The 19,039-nt window shown below is 33.0% G+C and overlaps 1 protein-coding gene across 1 annotated transcript; it reads right to left on the minus strand.

The window, feature by feature from the left end:
• Positions 1-308: 308 nt before the first annotated feature.
• LOC137749054 (putative galacturonosyltransferase-like 1) lies at positions 309-2,123 on the minus strand. Its single transcript, XM_068489240.2, has one exon. The coding sequence runs from the start codon at positions 1,723-1,725 to the stop codon at positions 661-663; it is 1,065 nt and encodes a 354-aa protein (XP_068345341.2). The 5' UTR covers positions 1,726-2,123; the 3' UTR covers positions 309-660.
• Between the last annotated feature and the right edge of the window lie 16,916 nt (positions 2,124-19,039).

Consider the following 19,039-nt stretch of genomic DNA (forward strand, 5'->3'; position numbering starts at 1 on the left):
GTCAAACCCTAGAAGCAATAGCCAAGTACAAGAGGTGTTAAAACAAGTCTTGAAGGGTAAAGAACACCAGAAAGAAAAAAGAAAATAAAACTAATGAAAAAAACTTAAAAACTTTGAGTTTTAATCAAAAGAACAAAAGTCAACATGTTAATAAACAATTTCTTTATAATATAAGCAATATTGCGGAGAGGAAGACCGTCTCACCACTAGTACTAATAATAGTTTTTAAAAAGTGATTAATAGATAAGTATAATGTAAACACTAATTACACATATACATAAAACCAAGAATGGAAAAACAAAAACAGGATCAAATTTTCTCTGATATGATTCAACTGTTTCCAATTTAACCAAAGGAAAAACAGAATTGTAGAATTTAAGAGTATTAATGCCTTTGTATGATGTACTACAACAAAAACCTCGATCGAGCGACCAAGTCGTCAATTTACTCACCAGTTATCATGAGCCATGACACATCCAGAGAGTCCAGAAGCCTCAGTTCCGAACAGTATAGTTTTCTCACCCAATACCTACAAATTTCCATGGACTTAAAAGAAAAGAAGAAAAATGTATTTGCTTTTATTGTAAAGATATTAAACCCCTGTAGTAATGATTAATGAATTTGATAATGTGACGATTATTAGTCTAATTTAATTAAGAATCATGACTCCAGCGCGAAGGGCGTCTGTAACAGATCATATGGGGCCCACAGAGCATCCAATGGGCACGGCCGGTTGGCGTCCAGTCTCACCCACGGCTTCCCCTTCCCGCTCCAATGCAGCAAGCTCACCGGACCCGGATGCAAATCCCGACACAACCCACGAAAGTTATCTCCGCCCAGTCCGTGCTGATTCCATCGGTGGTCCACGGCGGCGATGTTTCCGGCGAAAACCAATAGGAACGGCGGCAGGGACCCGAGCTCGTAGATCCGCATCCGCTTCTGGAGCTCCATCCACTCCGCGATCCGATCCGTGTACCCGCCCGATCTCCACTCGTCCAAGTCGATGACCATGACGCCGGTGTTGAAGTAGCAAGCCTTGCGGTTCTCGAAGGTGAGGGAGAGTGTCGGGTTCGACCAAAACGACGGCGTAAAGTAGGATGTGAAGTTGGCGTTGCAGTACTCCGGGGCGGCAAGGACTTGGGTGGGGCCCAGCGGGGTCGACGCCAGCTTGGAAATGTCGTCGACAAGGATGATGTCGGAGTCCAGGTAGACGACACGGCGGACACATGTCGGTAGGATGTTGGCGAGGTAGTTGCGGGCATAGTTGAGCGGGCAGTCGAGGGCGGAGCGGATCGACGTCGAGATGAGCCCCGCAACGGCCGAGTCATCGAAGGGGTAGACTCGGAATTTCAAGTAGGGAAATGACTTGGCGATGGTTTGCTGGAGGAGTTGGGAGTTGGAGGTGGAGGAGGACACGAAGTGGAAGATAACATTTTCCGGGCAGGAGGAGTGTTGGAGGACGGAGAGAATGGCAGCCATTGAGCCGCGGAGGTAGGCGGCGTCGAGGGTCATTGCCACGTGGAAGGCCTCATGCGAGCACACGGCCACCTTGTTCTCGTGGTTGTTCAGGTCGGGGCAGCTGGGGGAGTTGTAGAATTTCGGTGCTTCCTTGAATCGTTGAGTGGTAGATGCGGCGAGCGCTTCCCTAAGTCGTTCAGAAGTAGTGACGGCGGCATTGGTGGTGGTCGTAAGGAGAAAGATGAAGCTGATGAAGAAAGAGAGCATGATAAGAAAATTTGGACAATTAGGAAAGGTGGTGATAGGAAAGGGAGGAGGTGTGTGGTGGTTTGGTTTTAATTTGAGGGAGGAGAGGGTGTTTAATTTTTGACAAGGGGAGGGAGAGAGAGAGAGAGAGGGGGGGGGGGGGGGGGGGGACGGAGTTTGTGTAGAGTGTTTGGGGAGAAGACACTTCTGCGATTTCTGCGTGGCTTTGACACCACGTTGGTTTCAAAACTGAGCTGCTGAGGAAGCAAAGTCAAGGGAAGGGGGTCGTTGTTCAAACATAAACAAAATGGAGTCAGTTTATTTCTCTTACCAGGAAAAGAATGGGATTATTCTTCTTCCGTATATGTGATTTTCTACAAAAATTTTTGGAAACCAATAGACTTGGTAATATGCCATCAAGACCCAGACCGCTACCCTACTAGCTATGTAAGTGTACATTCAATTTCTTTCTTTTTTTAAAAAAAAAAAATTCTTGAATTAAAATTTATAATTAATAACACATGAATTAATACTTGAACACAAAACTTCGGGTGCATAAATCAACACTCTTAACTACTTGAGTTACAATTTACAAATCATTATCAATTTGCATAGCTTGCTAAGGAAAACTTGATATACACGTGAAAAGTAACAATTTATTAGGTTCTACTAATTTAGATATATATTTTCTCAAAAGATAATCCAACTATCAATCGTTATATTATATGATTTACAAAATATGGTCTAAAAAGATAGTCTTCCTATCATTTTTCTATTTCTATTTATTTCTTATGACTCTATCTAATTAAGTTGAATATTAAAGTATTGGAGGGAAGGAATTGAAGCAATCCCCTTTCCCTAATTGTCTAGGTTGTAAAATAAAAAATGATTAGGACATCATAACCCTTGAGCTGGACTACTTTTTAAGCAAAAAATGAGCATGAAATATTAAGATTGTTGTATTAATTGCACAAATTTCCACAAATTAAAAGTTTATTGCTAGCATCATATATCGTGTAGGTGAGCTGGTGAGGTATCCCCTTCAGGGAAATCAAATTCCAACCTCATATCATCTATATGTGTATGCTTCTGTTCAAAGCTATACTCTGTTTTCATGTACAACTCCCAGCAAGAAGTGATTCCAAGAAGGGTGAAATGGGAACTAGAAAGTTCTGCCACTAATGCATCTAATTTGGTATAGAAAGAAATATCCTTATAGCTTCATCTTAGTTTGGAATCAATTGCCAAACGGTAGTGTTAATATATTGGTATTGGTCATAAAACACACAAATCACATTTTTTTTATACATTTATGGTAGTTACTCAACTCAATGCCAATCGAAGTCAAAACACGTTGTACTTTGGATGTAACAAAAAAGGCAACAAGTTACTAGATGACCAACACAACATAACATTTTTGTCCGATAACATTTCTATCATTAAAAAGTCTGCATTAAAAATTTAAATATTTCTTGTATGGACATCATTTACCAGTATTGTTTTTTGGGGCTAATTATAGAAATAGTTCTAGCAATTCATGGGGAAGTATTTTATTATTTTTAGACGAACCCTAAACTAAAGAGAAACGGATTTCACTTAAGATATCTTCCACTAATGAGAAGAAAATGAGTTAACTAAGATATAGCCATATGACATTTGACATTTGATGTTATAAAGAGTACGTACTTTTAAACGAACCCTAAACTAAGGGAAATGTAAGTCGTGAACCCTTGTAACATGGATGTTGATCAGTGTCCTACCCTGCTTTTGCAGTAACCCCGAATCCCTATTGACTATTTCCCTAATCATATAGTATCATCTTTTTTTTTTTTTTTTTTTTTTTAACAAACAATATTATGTACACTAAAAGGAAGAATGTGGGCTAATCATATAGTATCATCTTTTTTTTTTTTTTAACAAACAATATTATCTACACTAAGAGGAAGAATGTGAGTTAAGCCTCACAATAGACTAGTAATAATGTGGTTCAACTTCACCTTTGATGAGAATCGAACTTAATTAAGATCTCTCACTTACAAATAAAGATGAATATCATTAGATCGTAAGTGGTTATATAGTACCATCTTAAACCCTAATTATAATACAATTAAACTAAACTTGAAATTATTGAAGCAAGAGGGGAGCACTAACTTGAATTATGTTATTCCTTTTGTTCCGGTTACTGGAGGGAAAATACTTAATGCGAAACCCTACATAGACTGTTCATGTGTCATATGATGGGGGCACTAGAAATTTGGGATCCGAAATTTGTGTTGATCTTTTGGGCCACCTCATTGCATTGTACAACCTGATATTTTTGTAGCCTTAACTGACGTAAGAGAGTTGCCACCTGGCCCTTTGAATGCAAATCTGGATTCTTGCCGAATCTTTTTTGTAAAATTTGAAAATTCGTAAATCATATCTGTTTATCGTACATCATATAGTTAAAAATTATTTTAAATATTTTTATGTAAAACTAAATACAAACAGTACATGATAAAAACTAACGATACGATATATGATAAATAGACACGATTTACGAATTTTTAAAATTCTCACCAAAAGAATCCAAAGAGGATCATGTTGGTTTGAATGCGACCAAAGGGAAAAGGAGGCAGATCGTGCCCTCCTGATATGGTGCCTCCCCATGCGTTCTTATTTGTACGGTCACGGTTAAGTTACATCAACATTTTATATTTCTATTACTTTTTATCTTATTATCTCTATACAAAAAATCAATATAAAATATTGACGGAACTTAATCATAACCACATAAAATAGAAGGACATGGAAAGGGCATCATATGGAAGGTAGACAATCTACCTCCAAGGGAAAAAGGTTGGTTGCTTCTCAAAACGGATTAAAACGCATTAGAAAATGATTTGTTTCTTATGATCCTTCTAACAATTTTTAAATTTGTCTGGATATCTTGCATTTTAATGGTCACAAATATATCTCAAGGTAAATATATATATATATATATATATATATATATATATATATGATTAAGTTGTTCCCTCCTTTTTTTAACATTTAAATATATTTGTCTGGAAATTTCCGACCTAGACGCGACCACAATCACATTTGAAACTACTAAAATGCAAGAATCAGGCTTACTGAGGTCTTTATGACTTTTTTTTTTTTTTTTTTTGAGTCTTGATTAATTAGGAGGATTATTTGGTTGATGCAATGCTTTGTCTAAAGCTTCGACTTCGTATGCCATGTTTTATTATAGAGCAATCTATTTTTACTTTTATTTTATAAAAGTGATTTACGTAAAAGACTAAAGAGAAATCAAACTTGGGTTAGAATATGTTGTTTTATCTAACTTGATGCAATCCAAATCTATCTTGCATATAATTTTTAAAAGAGTTGGATTCTCTCTCCTCCCGTCTCGCCCGCTCACACTTTTCTCTTTTTCTTTATATCTCTACAAAAGATCAACACAAGATATTAACATAGCTTAATCGTGACAATTCAAATAGGAGGGGACTAGAAGGGAGAGAATTTGGAGGGAAATGATCCTATTCTATTTTTAAAATAAGATAATGCTTGTTTCATTCCATGGGAGACTTAACAGTGGCGAAGCCACATAGAGGCTAAGCCTATGCATGTCCTGAACTTTTAGGAGTATATATTTAGGGGTATGTTATCCAAACACCCCTTTTTATTTCATACACACTCTCTTAATTTGCTGTCATCTGATCGACTGAATTAAAGAAATTAAATGATAGAAATTAACAAGGGATGTGTGAGAACTGAGAAGTAAAAAATGGCGTGTGGATAACACGCCCCTATATTTATTGTCTGCTATTTCTTATAAGGCTTTTTAGCCAAAATGGTCCTTGAGATTTGCGTAACACATAACTTTGGTCCCTGAGATTGAAATCAATAGAAATGATCCCTGATTTTGTCCACCATCCATCATTTTGTTTCTTCCTTTAAAAACTCTTTAGGCAATTTTCAAAGCTTCGTAACTCAATCATTTCTTAACCAAATTTGACCCATAATATATCAAAATGATGATAGGAAAGTGTAGAACAATATTATATATATTTGGAAGCCCGATGGTTGCAGTAGATGGTCGGAAAATAGCCTGAAAGGTGACTAGTCCGTAGGAAAACTGGCCTGAAACTGGGAAAACTTTAAACGTTCATAACTTCTTCAATACTCAACGAAATCAAGTGATTCAAAATGAAAATCATACTTCTCAACGAGACGAAGAGAATGGTACTTTTCTCAATGGCTAGATCACAACAGTTTTTCCGTAAAATGGCTCGAAAGTGGCTTTCTTGGTCTCGAGTTAGCCACTTTCGAGCCATTTTCCGGCCAAACCACCATGCATTATCCATCTAGAAAGGTACCATTCTTTTTTTCTCATAGAGAAGTGTGATTTTCATTTTTGAATCACCCGATTTCATTTAGTATTGAAGAAGTTATGAATGTTTAAAATTTACCAATTTTCGGCAAGTTTTCCCACGGACCAGTCACCTTTCAAGCTATTTTCCGGCCATCTCTGGCAACCTTTGGATTTCCAAATAGGTATAATCTTGTTCTACACTTTCTATCTTCATTTTGATATTTTATATTGAATTACGAAGCTTTGAAAATTGCCCAAAGGGTTTTTAACGGAAGGATCAAAATGGTGGATGATGGATAATCTTAGGGACCATTTGTATTGATTTTCAATCTCAGTGACCAAAGTTATGTGTTATGCAAATCTCAGAGACCACTTTGGCTAAAAAACCTTCTTATAATAAAGAGTTTGTTGTGCATTTGCAAGTGGAGTGTGACAATTCCATCATTCCATGGGTTCAAAATATGTTGATGCCAGTTTAGAGCAATATCCAATTATGTTGAAAGTAAAACCTCATGGTAATAATTTTCAACCATGACCTTAATTTTTGTTCGAAATAATTAGCCGTTTGTTTTACCATATAAAAACTAATTCCTTGTTTTTCGTCAATTCATATAAAACAAGATTTATACAGTTACTTTAGAGAAATATCTAATTATGTTGAAAGTAAAACCCCATGGTAATAGTTTAAACTGAAAATATGATTTTAGCCCTTGAAATTCAAGTTTTTTTTATATAAAACCCGACATAGTCTTTTTACTTGAATAAAACCCAATGACTATAGGCACCACATAAACAAATTCATTAATTATGTTTGACTTTACACATTTTGCATTTTTCAAATGCCTAAAATACCCCTAATTACAATTTTAATGTATACATTTAATTATATGCAGATTTGAAGGGAAGGATTAATGAAAAAATGTATTAACGTTTAAATTCATTGCATATTAATATATCATAACAAATTGTATGTTAATGCTTCTGGCAAAATAAATAAATAAACATTAATATTATACTTTCCTTCAGATTTTGTAATTATTTTCCAAATTTGCATAAAATTAGACAATTTTAATTTAATCTTATCATTTTCTTACCAAATGGAAATTGAAAGGGAACTATGGAGTAATTTACATAAAAACACAGGTAAATTATTTGGACATATGCGTTAGTAATAAAATATTCCCAGTATGCAAAATAATTTAACTACAAAATAAAAAATTGTTATTTGATTTAACATTAATTTATCTACATTTGATATAATAAAATATAATTGTACATATATATTACTAAAATGTGCCCAATATATGTAATAATGCATGTAAAATTATTTAAGTACAAAATAAAGGTATGTAAGTTGATTAAAAAAATAATATATCTAGTACTTTTTGTTTATGAATTTTAATTTACCTTTTTTTTTTTTTTTTGTACAAGCATAATGTACCTACAATATATAATTCCTACTAAAACTAATATACATTTGCACATAGTAAAATGTGCCCGGTATATATAATAATGCTTTAAAAAAAATTTACCTACAAAATAAGGGAAAGTAATTTGATTGAAAAGATAATATATCTACTACTTTTTGTTTATGAATTTCAATTTTCCTTTTTTTTTTTTTTGAAACATAATGTACCTATTGTTTAATTCTTATAAGTAAATAATGTACTTATAATTTACCTATTGTTTAATTCTTATAAAAAAAATTAATTTACTTATACTTACATATAAATATAGATAAATTATTTTTGACACGCATATATAATAACAAATCAAAATGGCTAGTGAATGTAATAATCTGTGTAAAATAATTTACCTACAAAATAAAAGAATATTAATTGATTCTTGTTTTTTTTTTTTTTATCAATCAATATTATTTGATGCAAAATACTGATTATACAAAGGATCCTTTTTTTCATATGAAAAATGTTCCTATAATTGTTTATGAATATGGATAAATTAATATATATGTATATATATATATATTAATAATATTTATGAAATAAAAAAGGTAAAATTTCCATATGGGGTTAATTGCTAATCATAATTAGGGTGAGTAATAATATTTATTAATATAATTAGGGTTTTGTGGCATAAGTTGTAAATATGTTGTAATAATTGGTTATGTACTTATCTACATGGTAGTTTATTTGAAATTTGGGTTTTATTTGAATGTTTAATATTAGTTGGGCTTTTGTTTGAAAAATAGGAGTTTCAATGGTCTTTATCTAAAGAACCCTAGTTTAAATCATGACCTTAGGTTTTTGTTCAAATCTTTTATTTTTATTTTTATTTATTAAAGCTTGTAAACAAGTTCTATATTTGAGATATAATCATCTCAATATTAAATTTTTCATAAAAAAATTAAAAATCCCATCACTCTTGTTTCATAAATTTTCCATGCCAATAATGAAAAAGAAACCTCTAATTTTTCTCCGATTAATTATATTGGTGTATTTGGTTAACGAACCTTTATAATCCAAACATCATAATCGGAACTGTTTATTATTTTTTTTAATTATTATCATCTAAAGATCATATCTGCAAAAAGTCGTTCAATTTAGATATCGTTTAGTCGTCCATACATCTAAACCAATCAACAATCAACAGTTCATAATGATACTACTTGTTATAAAAATCGTTTTTTTTTCCCTAACCATTGAGGAGGGGTTTTCACAGTTGGGAACTCTTCTGAAATAAGAGCTAGTTAGTCAGATATATGCCAATTGTGCTGAAACCCGTCATGTGCATGTCATGTGTACTTAAGCCAAAAGAGACTAAAAAAGCAGCCTCATGCTGTATCATTAAATGGCATGTGCAACTAACATGCCCTTCAATTATAAGTGATTTGGCTTTTTAACAGAAAAGATGGAGAAACTCCTTCCATTATTTGAGCTTCATTGCTCAAACCACCATGAGACCAAGCATGTGCGAAAGCCACATGACAAACTCACACAAGCACTTTCCAACTATTCGGGTGCATCAATCCACTCCTACGTATACTTTTGTTGGCCATATAAAACCCTACGTTAGATTTTACGAAACAATATATATATATATATATGTATGTATGTATGTATGTATGTATGTATATGTATATGTATATGTGTGTTTGTGTGTGTGTGGGCGTACCTAGAATTTTGCCTTAATGGGAGAAGTTTCAACAAACAAACTCTCGATGCATTTCATCAAACATGTAATCCGTTTCTTTAAACAAAAACTAACATTGAGATCAAAGTATATCATGAACCCAAGATTATTGAAAGATTACAAAAGTTACTTCTCCATAACATGATATTTTACAAGTTCCACAATAATAATCTAGACAATCATATCAAAATTCAACCTAGTGTAGAGGTTTGAGTCGTTGGAAGGGTTTCATGCAAACGACACAACTGCTCTTGGCAGCTTTGTATCTGCTCAAAAAGGGTGTCTTCAAGTCTATATTCGCTGCCTCCTCCATGTAAAAACACACAACAAAGAAACACCCAATCTTTTCTCTATCACTTTAGTATATTTTTCCAGAGAGACGCACTTGTACGTTCACCAGATTCAACTTCCTGGTACTAGGAACTTGGATTGATAGAGTAATTCGGTGGACAACGCCTAAAAAGACTACAAGCACCTAAGTAGAGGCAAAATTTTGTCTATAAAGGACATTGCAACAATTTGCAAGCCTCTATCACTTCATAATGTCAGTTTTCGAAACCGTTCCTTTTTCGTATTATTGGTTTCGTTCTTACTATTATATATTGTTATAAGATTTGTATATACTAAAACATATTAGTATGTTTTTATTGTTCTACCAAACTTAGTTATATCATTAATAAAGTTGTTACAGTTTTTATTCTAACTATTATATTGAGTTTGTTGTCATTATAACATTTATTAACGTTATATTGATTCGTATATATTCTAATTGTACTCCAAAATTTAGTATTTGACTGAGGTAGATAAAGACGAAATGGTTATCAAACAATTTGAATTTATCTAGTTTTTAGATCAACCGAGAGGAGTACACCTTAGATGTTGAACAAAATGGAATATAATTTATATGGTTCACATTTTGCTCATTGATTTAAGAACAAAATGCTATATGGTTCACATTTTGCACGCTGACTTGTACTCAAATGATACTTTGATTGAAAATTTGAAAGATATTGTTTTTGGAGGGGTTGCTTTTGCATGTGCGAGTATTACTGTGGAGGCAGTGTCACCGACACAAATGGTGGGGCAGCCGGCGGTGGGGCGAAGGCAAAAAGGGCTGCCGAAAAAGTCAGATGAAATGGCCAATGCATCAACCCTCCCTTGTCGGTTAAACCCTCGGCTTGGTCTCTTTGTCTTCTTTTTCTTTTTCTTTTTTTTTTTCGGCATGGCAAATATAACAGTAGTAACTGGAAGTATCAAATTTTACAGCTTTAGGTTGTCCACGATTTACTTTTACCCTAAAAGACGGAAGCCCCAGTGGCTCAGTGAGATCCCAGCCGTTTATATCAGCCCAATCATCTCCTCATGGGCCCCGCTAACTCCATTTTCTAAAGGCCTGCAAAAATGGATGGTTGAGTTTTACTCTGCCCTTTGGTGAGATTACATCGCTTTAAAACAATGGTAGGAAGCGCTGGTCATCTACCTCAATAGCGAAGATGAGTATTGTTCTTATACCATCAAGTGAATTCGAACTTCATCGATTTTTTAACCTAACAAATTTATTGTTTGACAAAAAAATAAAAGCAATGGTAAGAACCTCATAAGGTAGTAGGTTTGGATACTAGCAACTCGTTTGATGATAGAAAATTTATACAAAAAAAAAAAATATACTCAAACTTGAAATTTGCTTATAATTTTAATTTGTAATTTTACAAAATTAAATACCAAATTTTAAAAACTGAAAACAGATAATCATAAAACTACCCCTTGGTAACAAAGTTCTTAATAAATGGACTCTACTATTGAGTGTATCACTTGCATTATGGAGATCAGTTTGTGTGTTTAAATAACATTACTAGTAGAAATATAGTTTAAATAACAGATAATGTTATTCATACACCTATTTTTGGGTCCCACAAACTCTTTTTAATTTTCTACCATTCATCATTTTCAATGGACACAAAACCGAGTGCAATGACATTCTCGGATTCATATAGCCGACCCCACTTAGTGGGAAAAGGCTTTGTTGTTGTTGATCTTTTTCAATTGATTCGATCCGATGGTCAAAAATTGAAAGGAGTGTATGAGAAGTAAAATGATGTATGGATAGCACTACCTTATGACTCGTTTGGAAGTAATTTTAAAATGACTGAAACCACTTTTAGTGAAATTGATTTTGGGTTCAAAAACACTTTAATTGTCTTTTGGAAGACACATATGTACTTCATGCAGGAAGCCCTTAAAATGTTTTTTTCATGATTCACTTGGATTTTACCAATGATTGGTTTTAAAAATATTTTTAAAAATAACGCTTTCAGTCATTTTAAAAATACATTCAAACAAAATCTTAAATAATGGAACAAAATGAGCCCTTGATTATATAATCCACTTTGGAATTCTACCCATTTTATTTTCCGATTATAAGATTATGAAGAAAAGGTTTGGAAAGTTATGACTCATGAACGAATCATGATAATGCTTACAAACGTGTCTTTTTAAATTCCTACGATCATGGTTAGTGAGATTTGGACTTTTTCTTTAACTAAACGGCTACTTGAGCTCAAATGACTTGGAGGAACAAGTATCTATGAGATTGGTCAACTTGTGAACAACAAGGAGATTCTACCACACCAACAACAACACATGACATAAAAAAAAAAATTGTAAGAATCATTAAAAAATTAACATAATAAAAGAAATTTACTATTCAAACATTGTTCGTATAGCAGACGATTTTCTAGAAACACACTTAAATCCAAAGGTTCATTTTGGTGCACCATCTTAGATTGAAGCATGAAAACAAACCAGACAAAGACCAACAAGTTTGAGCCTAGCAGAACAAAATTGAGTTGGGTGGGAGTCAAAGGGAAGGAAGATATATGATCAAGACAATGGGAAGTACAACACGCAATATTTAATTATATTAGTCCTTTAGGTAGTTACACACTCACAGTACTCCAATTCACCGACGTGGTTTTTTTTGGTAGATTGATGACAAGTGCTTTCACACTTGTGCTTTGCTTTTGGCCAGGATTGCTTCACCAGAAAGTCTATGCTTTTAAAAGCATTTTAGGGATTTTATTATAATCACGTTAAAACTTGCATTAAAAATTCAAGTGCCTTCTTCGTAAAACACTTCTACGAGTTTGAATACTTTTCAATTTTTTTATGTTAAATGCAATTATAATTGCTTTTGGCGGTCAAAGAGCGTTTTTTAGTAATTCTAGAAATAATTTCAAATAGGCTCGCAACTTCTTGAGTTACAAGATACTTGCAAATGTCATGTTCTACTAAGATCATCTCTAACTCATGGTACAAAACTTAAAATATAAACTCTAAAACCTTCCAAACCATCTCCAATCATGGGCTAAAATAAGTCTAGGGAGAAAATATATCTCTGGCCTGGATTTCTCTAGGATTTAAGTCTGACTTAAATTATTCTGGACACACCAATCTGTCATATTTCAAACTTTTTTTTGTTTTTTTACTCATAATCTAATGGCTATGATCAAATGAGATAAAAAAAATAAAAAATTGACAGCCCAAAATTAAATCTAACGTCTAAAATAATTTAAATCAAATTTAACTTAAAACTTTATAAATACTTATCGGAATTTAAATGTTTTTAAATTGAAATGTTTATAAAAATAAAATAAAATAATCTACATAAATTTTATTTTTAAAAATAGCTACCGAAAACAAAACGTTAGGAAAAACCATTATTTAATCATCACGGACTACAATTTTAAGCCATAAATGTTAAAGAAGAAAAGTAATTTCTAGCTTATGACTTAAATTCCAAAGGACTGAAGATGATCTAAGGGAAGAGCCAGAGTTTGAACACTATATGTCCTATTTTCTGTACAGAAAAAGATGAGAACCAACTGAAAGTTGAATCAAGATGATTATTAAACAACCTTATAATTATAAAAAATTCGGTAAAATCAACTTTTTAACTCCTTAATGGTTATCCGTTCATCATTGCACAAAAACCAGACAGGAAGAAGATGATTTTTGCAAATTACGGCAAAACCAGATCACATGGTAGTTTTCCATTCAATAATTCATGCTTCTCCTTCCCCATCAAAACTTCAAAACACAATAAAAAGAAAAAACTAAAATAATTTCAGAAAGTGAGTGCAAACCCTTTATTACGAAACCCTTGTGTCCGTTGCAGATGTTTATAACATTTAACACAATTGATCCCAGAAGTACTAAACTGGGGGGAAAACTCTCAAAAATCAGAAAAGCAGCTAACGTATTTACACATATAAGGGCAGCAACACTTAACAACCATGTTGGTTTCAAAGTTTAACGAGTAAATCATTTTAAGAACCGAAAATAACCGCAACGATCACAAACACCCCGACCAACAAAAAAAGATACTTCAAAACATCACCCGGCTGCCCTTGATGATTTTCCGGCTGAGGGAATAAGGGGCAGCCGGCGGTGGGGCGAAGGCAAAAAGGGCTGCTGAAAAAGTCAGATGAAATGGCCAATGCATCAACCCTCCCTTGGTCTCTTTGTGTTCTTTTTTTTTTTTTTTTTTTTTTTTTTTTTTTGCTTTTTTTTTTTCGGCATGGCAAATATAACAGTAGTAACTGGAAGTATCAAATTTTACAGCTTTAGGTTGTCCACGATTTACTTTTACCCTAAAAGACGGAAGCCCCAGTGGCTCAGTGAGATCCCAGCCGTTTATATCAGCCCAATCATCTCCTCATGGGCCCCGTTAACTCCATTTTCTAAAGGCCTGAAAAAATGGATGGTTGAGTTTTACTCCGCCCTTTGGTGAGATTACATCGCTTTAAAACAATGGTAGGAAGCGCTGGTCATCTACCACGGTAGCGAAGATGAGTATTGTTCTTGCACCATCAAGTGAATTCGAACTTCATCGATTTTTTAACCTAACAAATTTATTGTTTGACAAAAAAATAAAAGCAATGGTAAGAACCTCATAAGGTAGTAGGTTTGGATACTAGCAACTCGTTTGATGATAGAAAATTTATACAAAAGAAAAAAACTCAAACTTGAAATTTGCTTATAATTTTAATTTGTAATTTTACAAAATTAAATGCCAAATTTTAAAAACTGAAAACAGATAATCATAAAACCACCCCTTGGTAACAAAGTTCTTAATAAATGGACTCTACTATTGAGTGTATCACTTGCATTATGGAGATCAGTTTGTGTGTTTAAGTAACATTACTAGTAGAAATATAGTTTAAATAATAGATAATGTTATTCATACACCTATTTTTGGGTCCCACAAACTCTTTTTAATTTTCTACCATTCATCATTTTCAATGGACACAAAACCGAGTGCAATGACATTCTCGGATTCATATAGCCGACCCCACTTAGTGGGAAAAGGCTTTGTTGTTGTTGATCTTTTTCAATTGATTCGATCTGACGGTCAAAAATTGAAAGGAGTGTATGAGAAGTAAAATGATGTATGGATAGCACTACCTTAGGACTCGTTCGGAAGTAATTTTAAAATGACTGAAACCACTTTTAGTGAAATTGATTTTGGGTTCAAAAACACTTTAAGTGTTTTTTGGAAGACACATATGTACTTCATGCAGGAAGCCCTTAAAGTGTTTTTTTCAGGATTCACTTGGATTTTACCAACGATTGGTTTCAAAAATATTTTTACAAATAATGCTTTCAGTCATTTTAAAAACACATTCAAACAAACTCTTAAATAATAGAACAAAATGAGCCCTCGATTATATAATCCACTTTGGAATTCTACCCATTTTATTTTCCGATTATAAGATTATGAAGAAAAGGTTTGGAAAGTTATGACTCATGAACGAATCATGATAATGCTTACAAACATGTCTTTTTAAATTCCTACGATCATGGTTAGTGAGATTTGGACTTTTTCTTTAACTAAACGACTACTTGAGCTCAAATGATTTGGAGGAACAAGTCTATGAGATTGGTCAACTTGTGAACAAGAAGGAGATTCTACCACACCAACAACACATGACATTAAAAAAAAAAAAAATTATTGTATGAATCGTTGAAAAAATTAACATAATTCAACAAATTTACAATTCAAACATTGTTCATATAGCAGACAATTTTCTAGAAACACACTTAAATCCAAAGGTTCATTTTGGTGCACCATCTTGGATTGAAGCATGAAAACAAACCAGACAAAGACTAACAAGTTTGAGCCTAGCAGAACAAAATTGAGTTGGCTGGGAGTCAAAGGAAAGGAAGATATATGATCAAGACAATGGGAAGTAAAACACGCAATATTTAATTAGATTAGTCCTTTAGGTAGTTACACACTCACAGTACTCCAATTCACCGACGTGGGTATTTTTGGCAGATTGATGACAAGTGCTTTCACACTTGTGCTTTTGCTTTTGGCCAGGATTGCTTCACCAGAAAGTCTATGCTTTTAAAAGCATTTTAGGGATTTTATTATAATCATATTAAAATTTGCATTAAAAATTCAAGTGCCTTCTTCGTAAAACACTTTTACGAGTTTGAATACTTTTCAATTTTTTTTATGTTATATGCAATTATAATTGCTTTTGGCGGTCAAAGAGAGTTTTTTAGTAATTCTAGAAATAATTTCAAATAGGCTCGCAAGTTCTTGAGTTATAAGACATTTGCAAATGTCATGTTCTACTAAGACCATCTCTAACTCATGGTACAAAACTTAAAGGACATTGCAACAATTTGCAAGCCTCTATCACTTCATAATGTCAATTTTTGAAACCGTTTCTTTTTCGTATTATTGGTTTCGTTCTTACTATTATATATTGTTATAAGATTTGTATATACTAAAACATATTAGTATGTTTTTATTGTTCTACCGAACTTAGTTATATCATTAATAAAGTTATTACAGTTTTTATTCTAACTACTATATTGAGTTTGTTGTCATTATAACATTTATTAACGTTATATTGATTCGTATATATTCTAATTGTACTCCAAAATTTAGTATTTGACTGAGGTAGATAAAGACGAAATGGTTATCAAACAATTTGAATTTATCAAGTTTTTAGATCAACCGAGAGGAGTACACCTTAGATGTTGAACAAAATGGAATATAATTTATATGGTTCACATTTTGCTCATTGATTTAAGAACAAAATGCTATATGGTTCACATTTTGCACTCTGACTTGTACTCAAATGATACTTTGATTGAAAATTTGAAAGTTATTGTTTTTGGAGGGGTTGCATTTGCATGTGCGAGTATTACTGTGGAGGCAGTGTCACCGACACAAATGGTGGGGCAGCCGGCGGTGGGGCGAAGGCAAAAAGGGCTGCCGAAAAAGTCAGATGAAATGGCCAATGCATCAACCCTCCCTTGGTCTCTTTGTGTTCTTTTTTTTTTTTTTTTTTTGGCATGGCAAATATAACAGTAGTAACTGCTGGAAGTATCAAATTTTAAAGCTTTAGGTTGTCCACGATTTACTTTTACCCAAAAAGACGGAAGCCCCAGTGACTCAGTGAGATCCCAGGCGTTTATATCAACCCAATCATCTCCTCATGGGCCCCGCTAACTCCATTTTCTAAAGGCCTGCAAAAATGGATGGTTGAGTTTTACTCTGCCCTTTGGTGAGATTACATCGCTTTAAAACAATGGTAGGAAGCGCAAGTGGTCATCCACCACGGTAGAGACGATGAGTATTGTTCTTGCACCATCAAGTGAATTCGAACTTCATCGATTTTTTAATCTAACAAATTTATTGTTTGACAAAAAAATAAAAGCAATGGTAAGAACCTCATAAGGTAGTAGGTTTGGACACCAGCAACTCGTTTGATGATAGAAAATTTATACAAAATAAAAAACTCACACACTTGAAATTTGCTTATAATTTTAATTTGTAATTTTACAAAATTAAATGCTAAATTTTAAAAACTGAAAACAGATAATTATAATACTACCCCTTGGTAACAAAGTTCTTAATAAATGGACTCTACTATTGAGTGTATAACTTGCATTATGGAGATCAGTTTGTGTGTTCAAATAATATTACTAGTAGAAATATAGTTTAAATAATAAATAATGTTATTCATACACCTATTTTTGGGTCCCACAAACTCTTTTTAATTTTTTACCATTCATCATTTTCAATGGACACAAAACCGAGTGCAATGATATTCTCGGATTCATATAGCCGATCCCACTTAATGGGAAAATGCTTTGTTGTTGATGATCTTTTTCAATTGATTCGATCCGACGGCCAAAAATTGAAAGGAGTGTATGAGAAGTAAAATAGTGTATGGATAGCACTACCTTAGGACTCGTTTGGAAGTACTTTTAAAATGACTGAAACCGCTTTTAGTGAAATTGATTTTGGGTTCAAAAACACTTTAAGTGTCTTTTGGAAGACACATACGTACTTCATGTATGAAGCTCTTAAAGTGTTTTTTTCATGATTCACTTAGATTTTACCAATGATTGATTTTAAAAATAACGCTTTCAATCATTTTAAAAATATATTCAAAAGAAATCTTAAATAATAGAACAAAATGAGCCCTTGATTATATAATCCACTTTGGAATTCTACCCATTTTATTTTCCGATTATAAGATTATGAAGAAAAGGTTTGGAAAGTTATGACTCATGAACGAATCATGATAATGCTTACAAACGTGTCTTTTTAAATTCCTACGGTCATGGTTAGTGAGATTTGGACTTTTTCTTTAACTAAACGGCTACTTGAGCTCAAATGACTTGGAGGAACAAGTATCTATGAGATTGGTCAACTTGTGAACAACAAGGAGATTCTACCACACCAACAACAACACATGATATAAAAAAAAAATTGTATGAATCGTTAAAAAATTAACATAATTCAACAAATTTACGATTCAAACATTGTTCGTATAGCAGACGATTTTCTAGAAACACACTTAAATCCAAAGGTTCATTTGGTGCACCATCTTGGATTGAAGCATGAAAACAAACCAGACAAAGACTAACAAGTTTGAGCCTAGCAGAACAAAATTGAGTTGGGTGGGAGTCAAAGGGAAGGAAGATATATGATCAAGACAATGGGAAGTACAACACGCAATATTTAATTATATTAGTCCTTTAGGTAGTTACACACTCACAGTACTCCAATTCACCGACGTGGTTTTTTTTGGTAGATTGATGACAAGTGCTTTCACACTTGTGCTTTGCTTTTGGCCAGGATTGCTTCACCAGAAAGTCTATGCTTTTAAAAGCATTTTAGGGATTTTATTATAATCACGTTAAAACTTGCATTAAAAATTCAAGTGCCTTCTTCGTAAAACACTTCTACGAGTTTGAATACTTTTCAATTTTTTTATGTTAAATGCAATTATAATTGCTTTTGGCGGTCAAAGAGCGTTTTTTAGTAATTCTAGAAATAATTTCAAATAGGCTCGCAACTTCTTGAGTTACAAGATACTTGCAAATGTCATGTTCTACTAAGATCATCTCTAACTCATGGTACAAAACTTAAAATATAAACTCTAAAACCTTCCAAACCATCTCCAATCATGGGCTAAAATAAGTCTAGGGAGAAAATATATCTCTGGCCTGGATTTCTCTAGGATTTAAGTCTGACTTAAATTATTCTGGACACACCAATCTGTCATATTTCAAACTTTTTTTTGTTTTTTTACTCATAATCTAATGGCTATGATCAAATGAGATAAAAAAAATAAAAAATTGACAGCCCAAAATTAAATCTAACGTCTAAAATAATTTAAATCAAATTTAACTTAAAACTTTATAAATACTTATCGGAATTTAAATGTTTTTAAATTGAAATGTTTATAAAAATAAAATAAAATAATCTACATAAATTTTATTTTTAAAAATAGC

This window comes from Pyrus communis, chromosome 15 (assembly GCF_041283825.1).
Source record: "Pyrus communis isolate YQ-2024b chromosome 15, ASM4128382v1, whole genome shotgun sequence".
Classification (NCBI taxonomy): Eukaryota; Viridiplantae; Streptophyta; class Magnoliopsida; order Rosales; family Rosaceae; genus Pyrus; species Pyrus communis.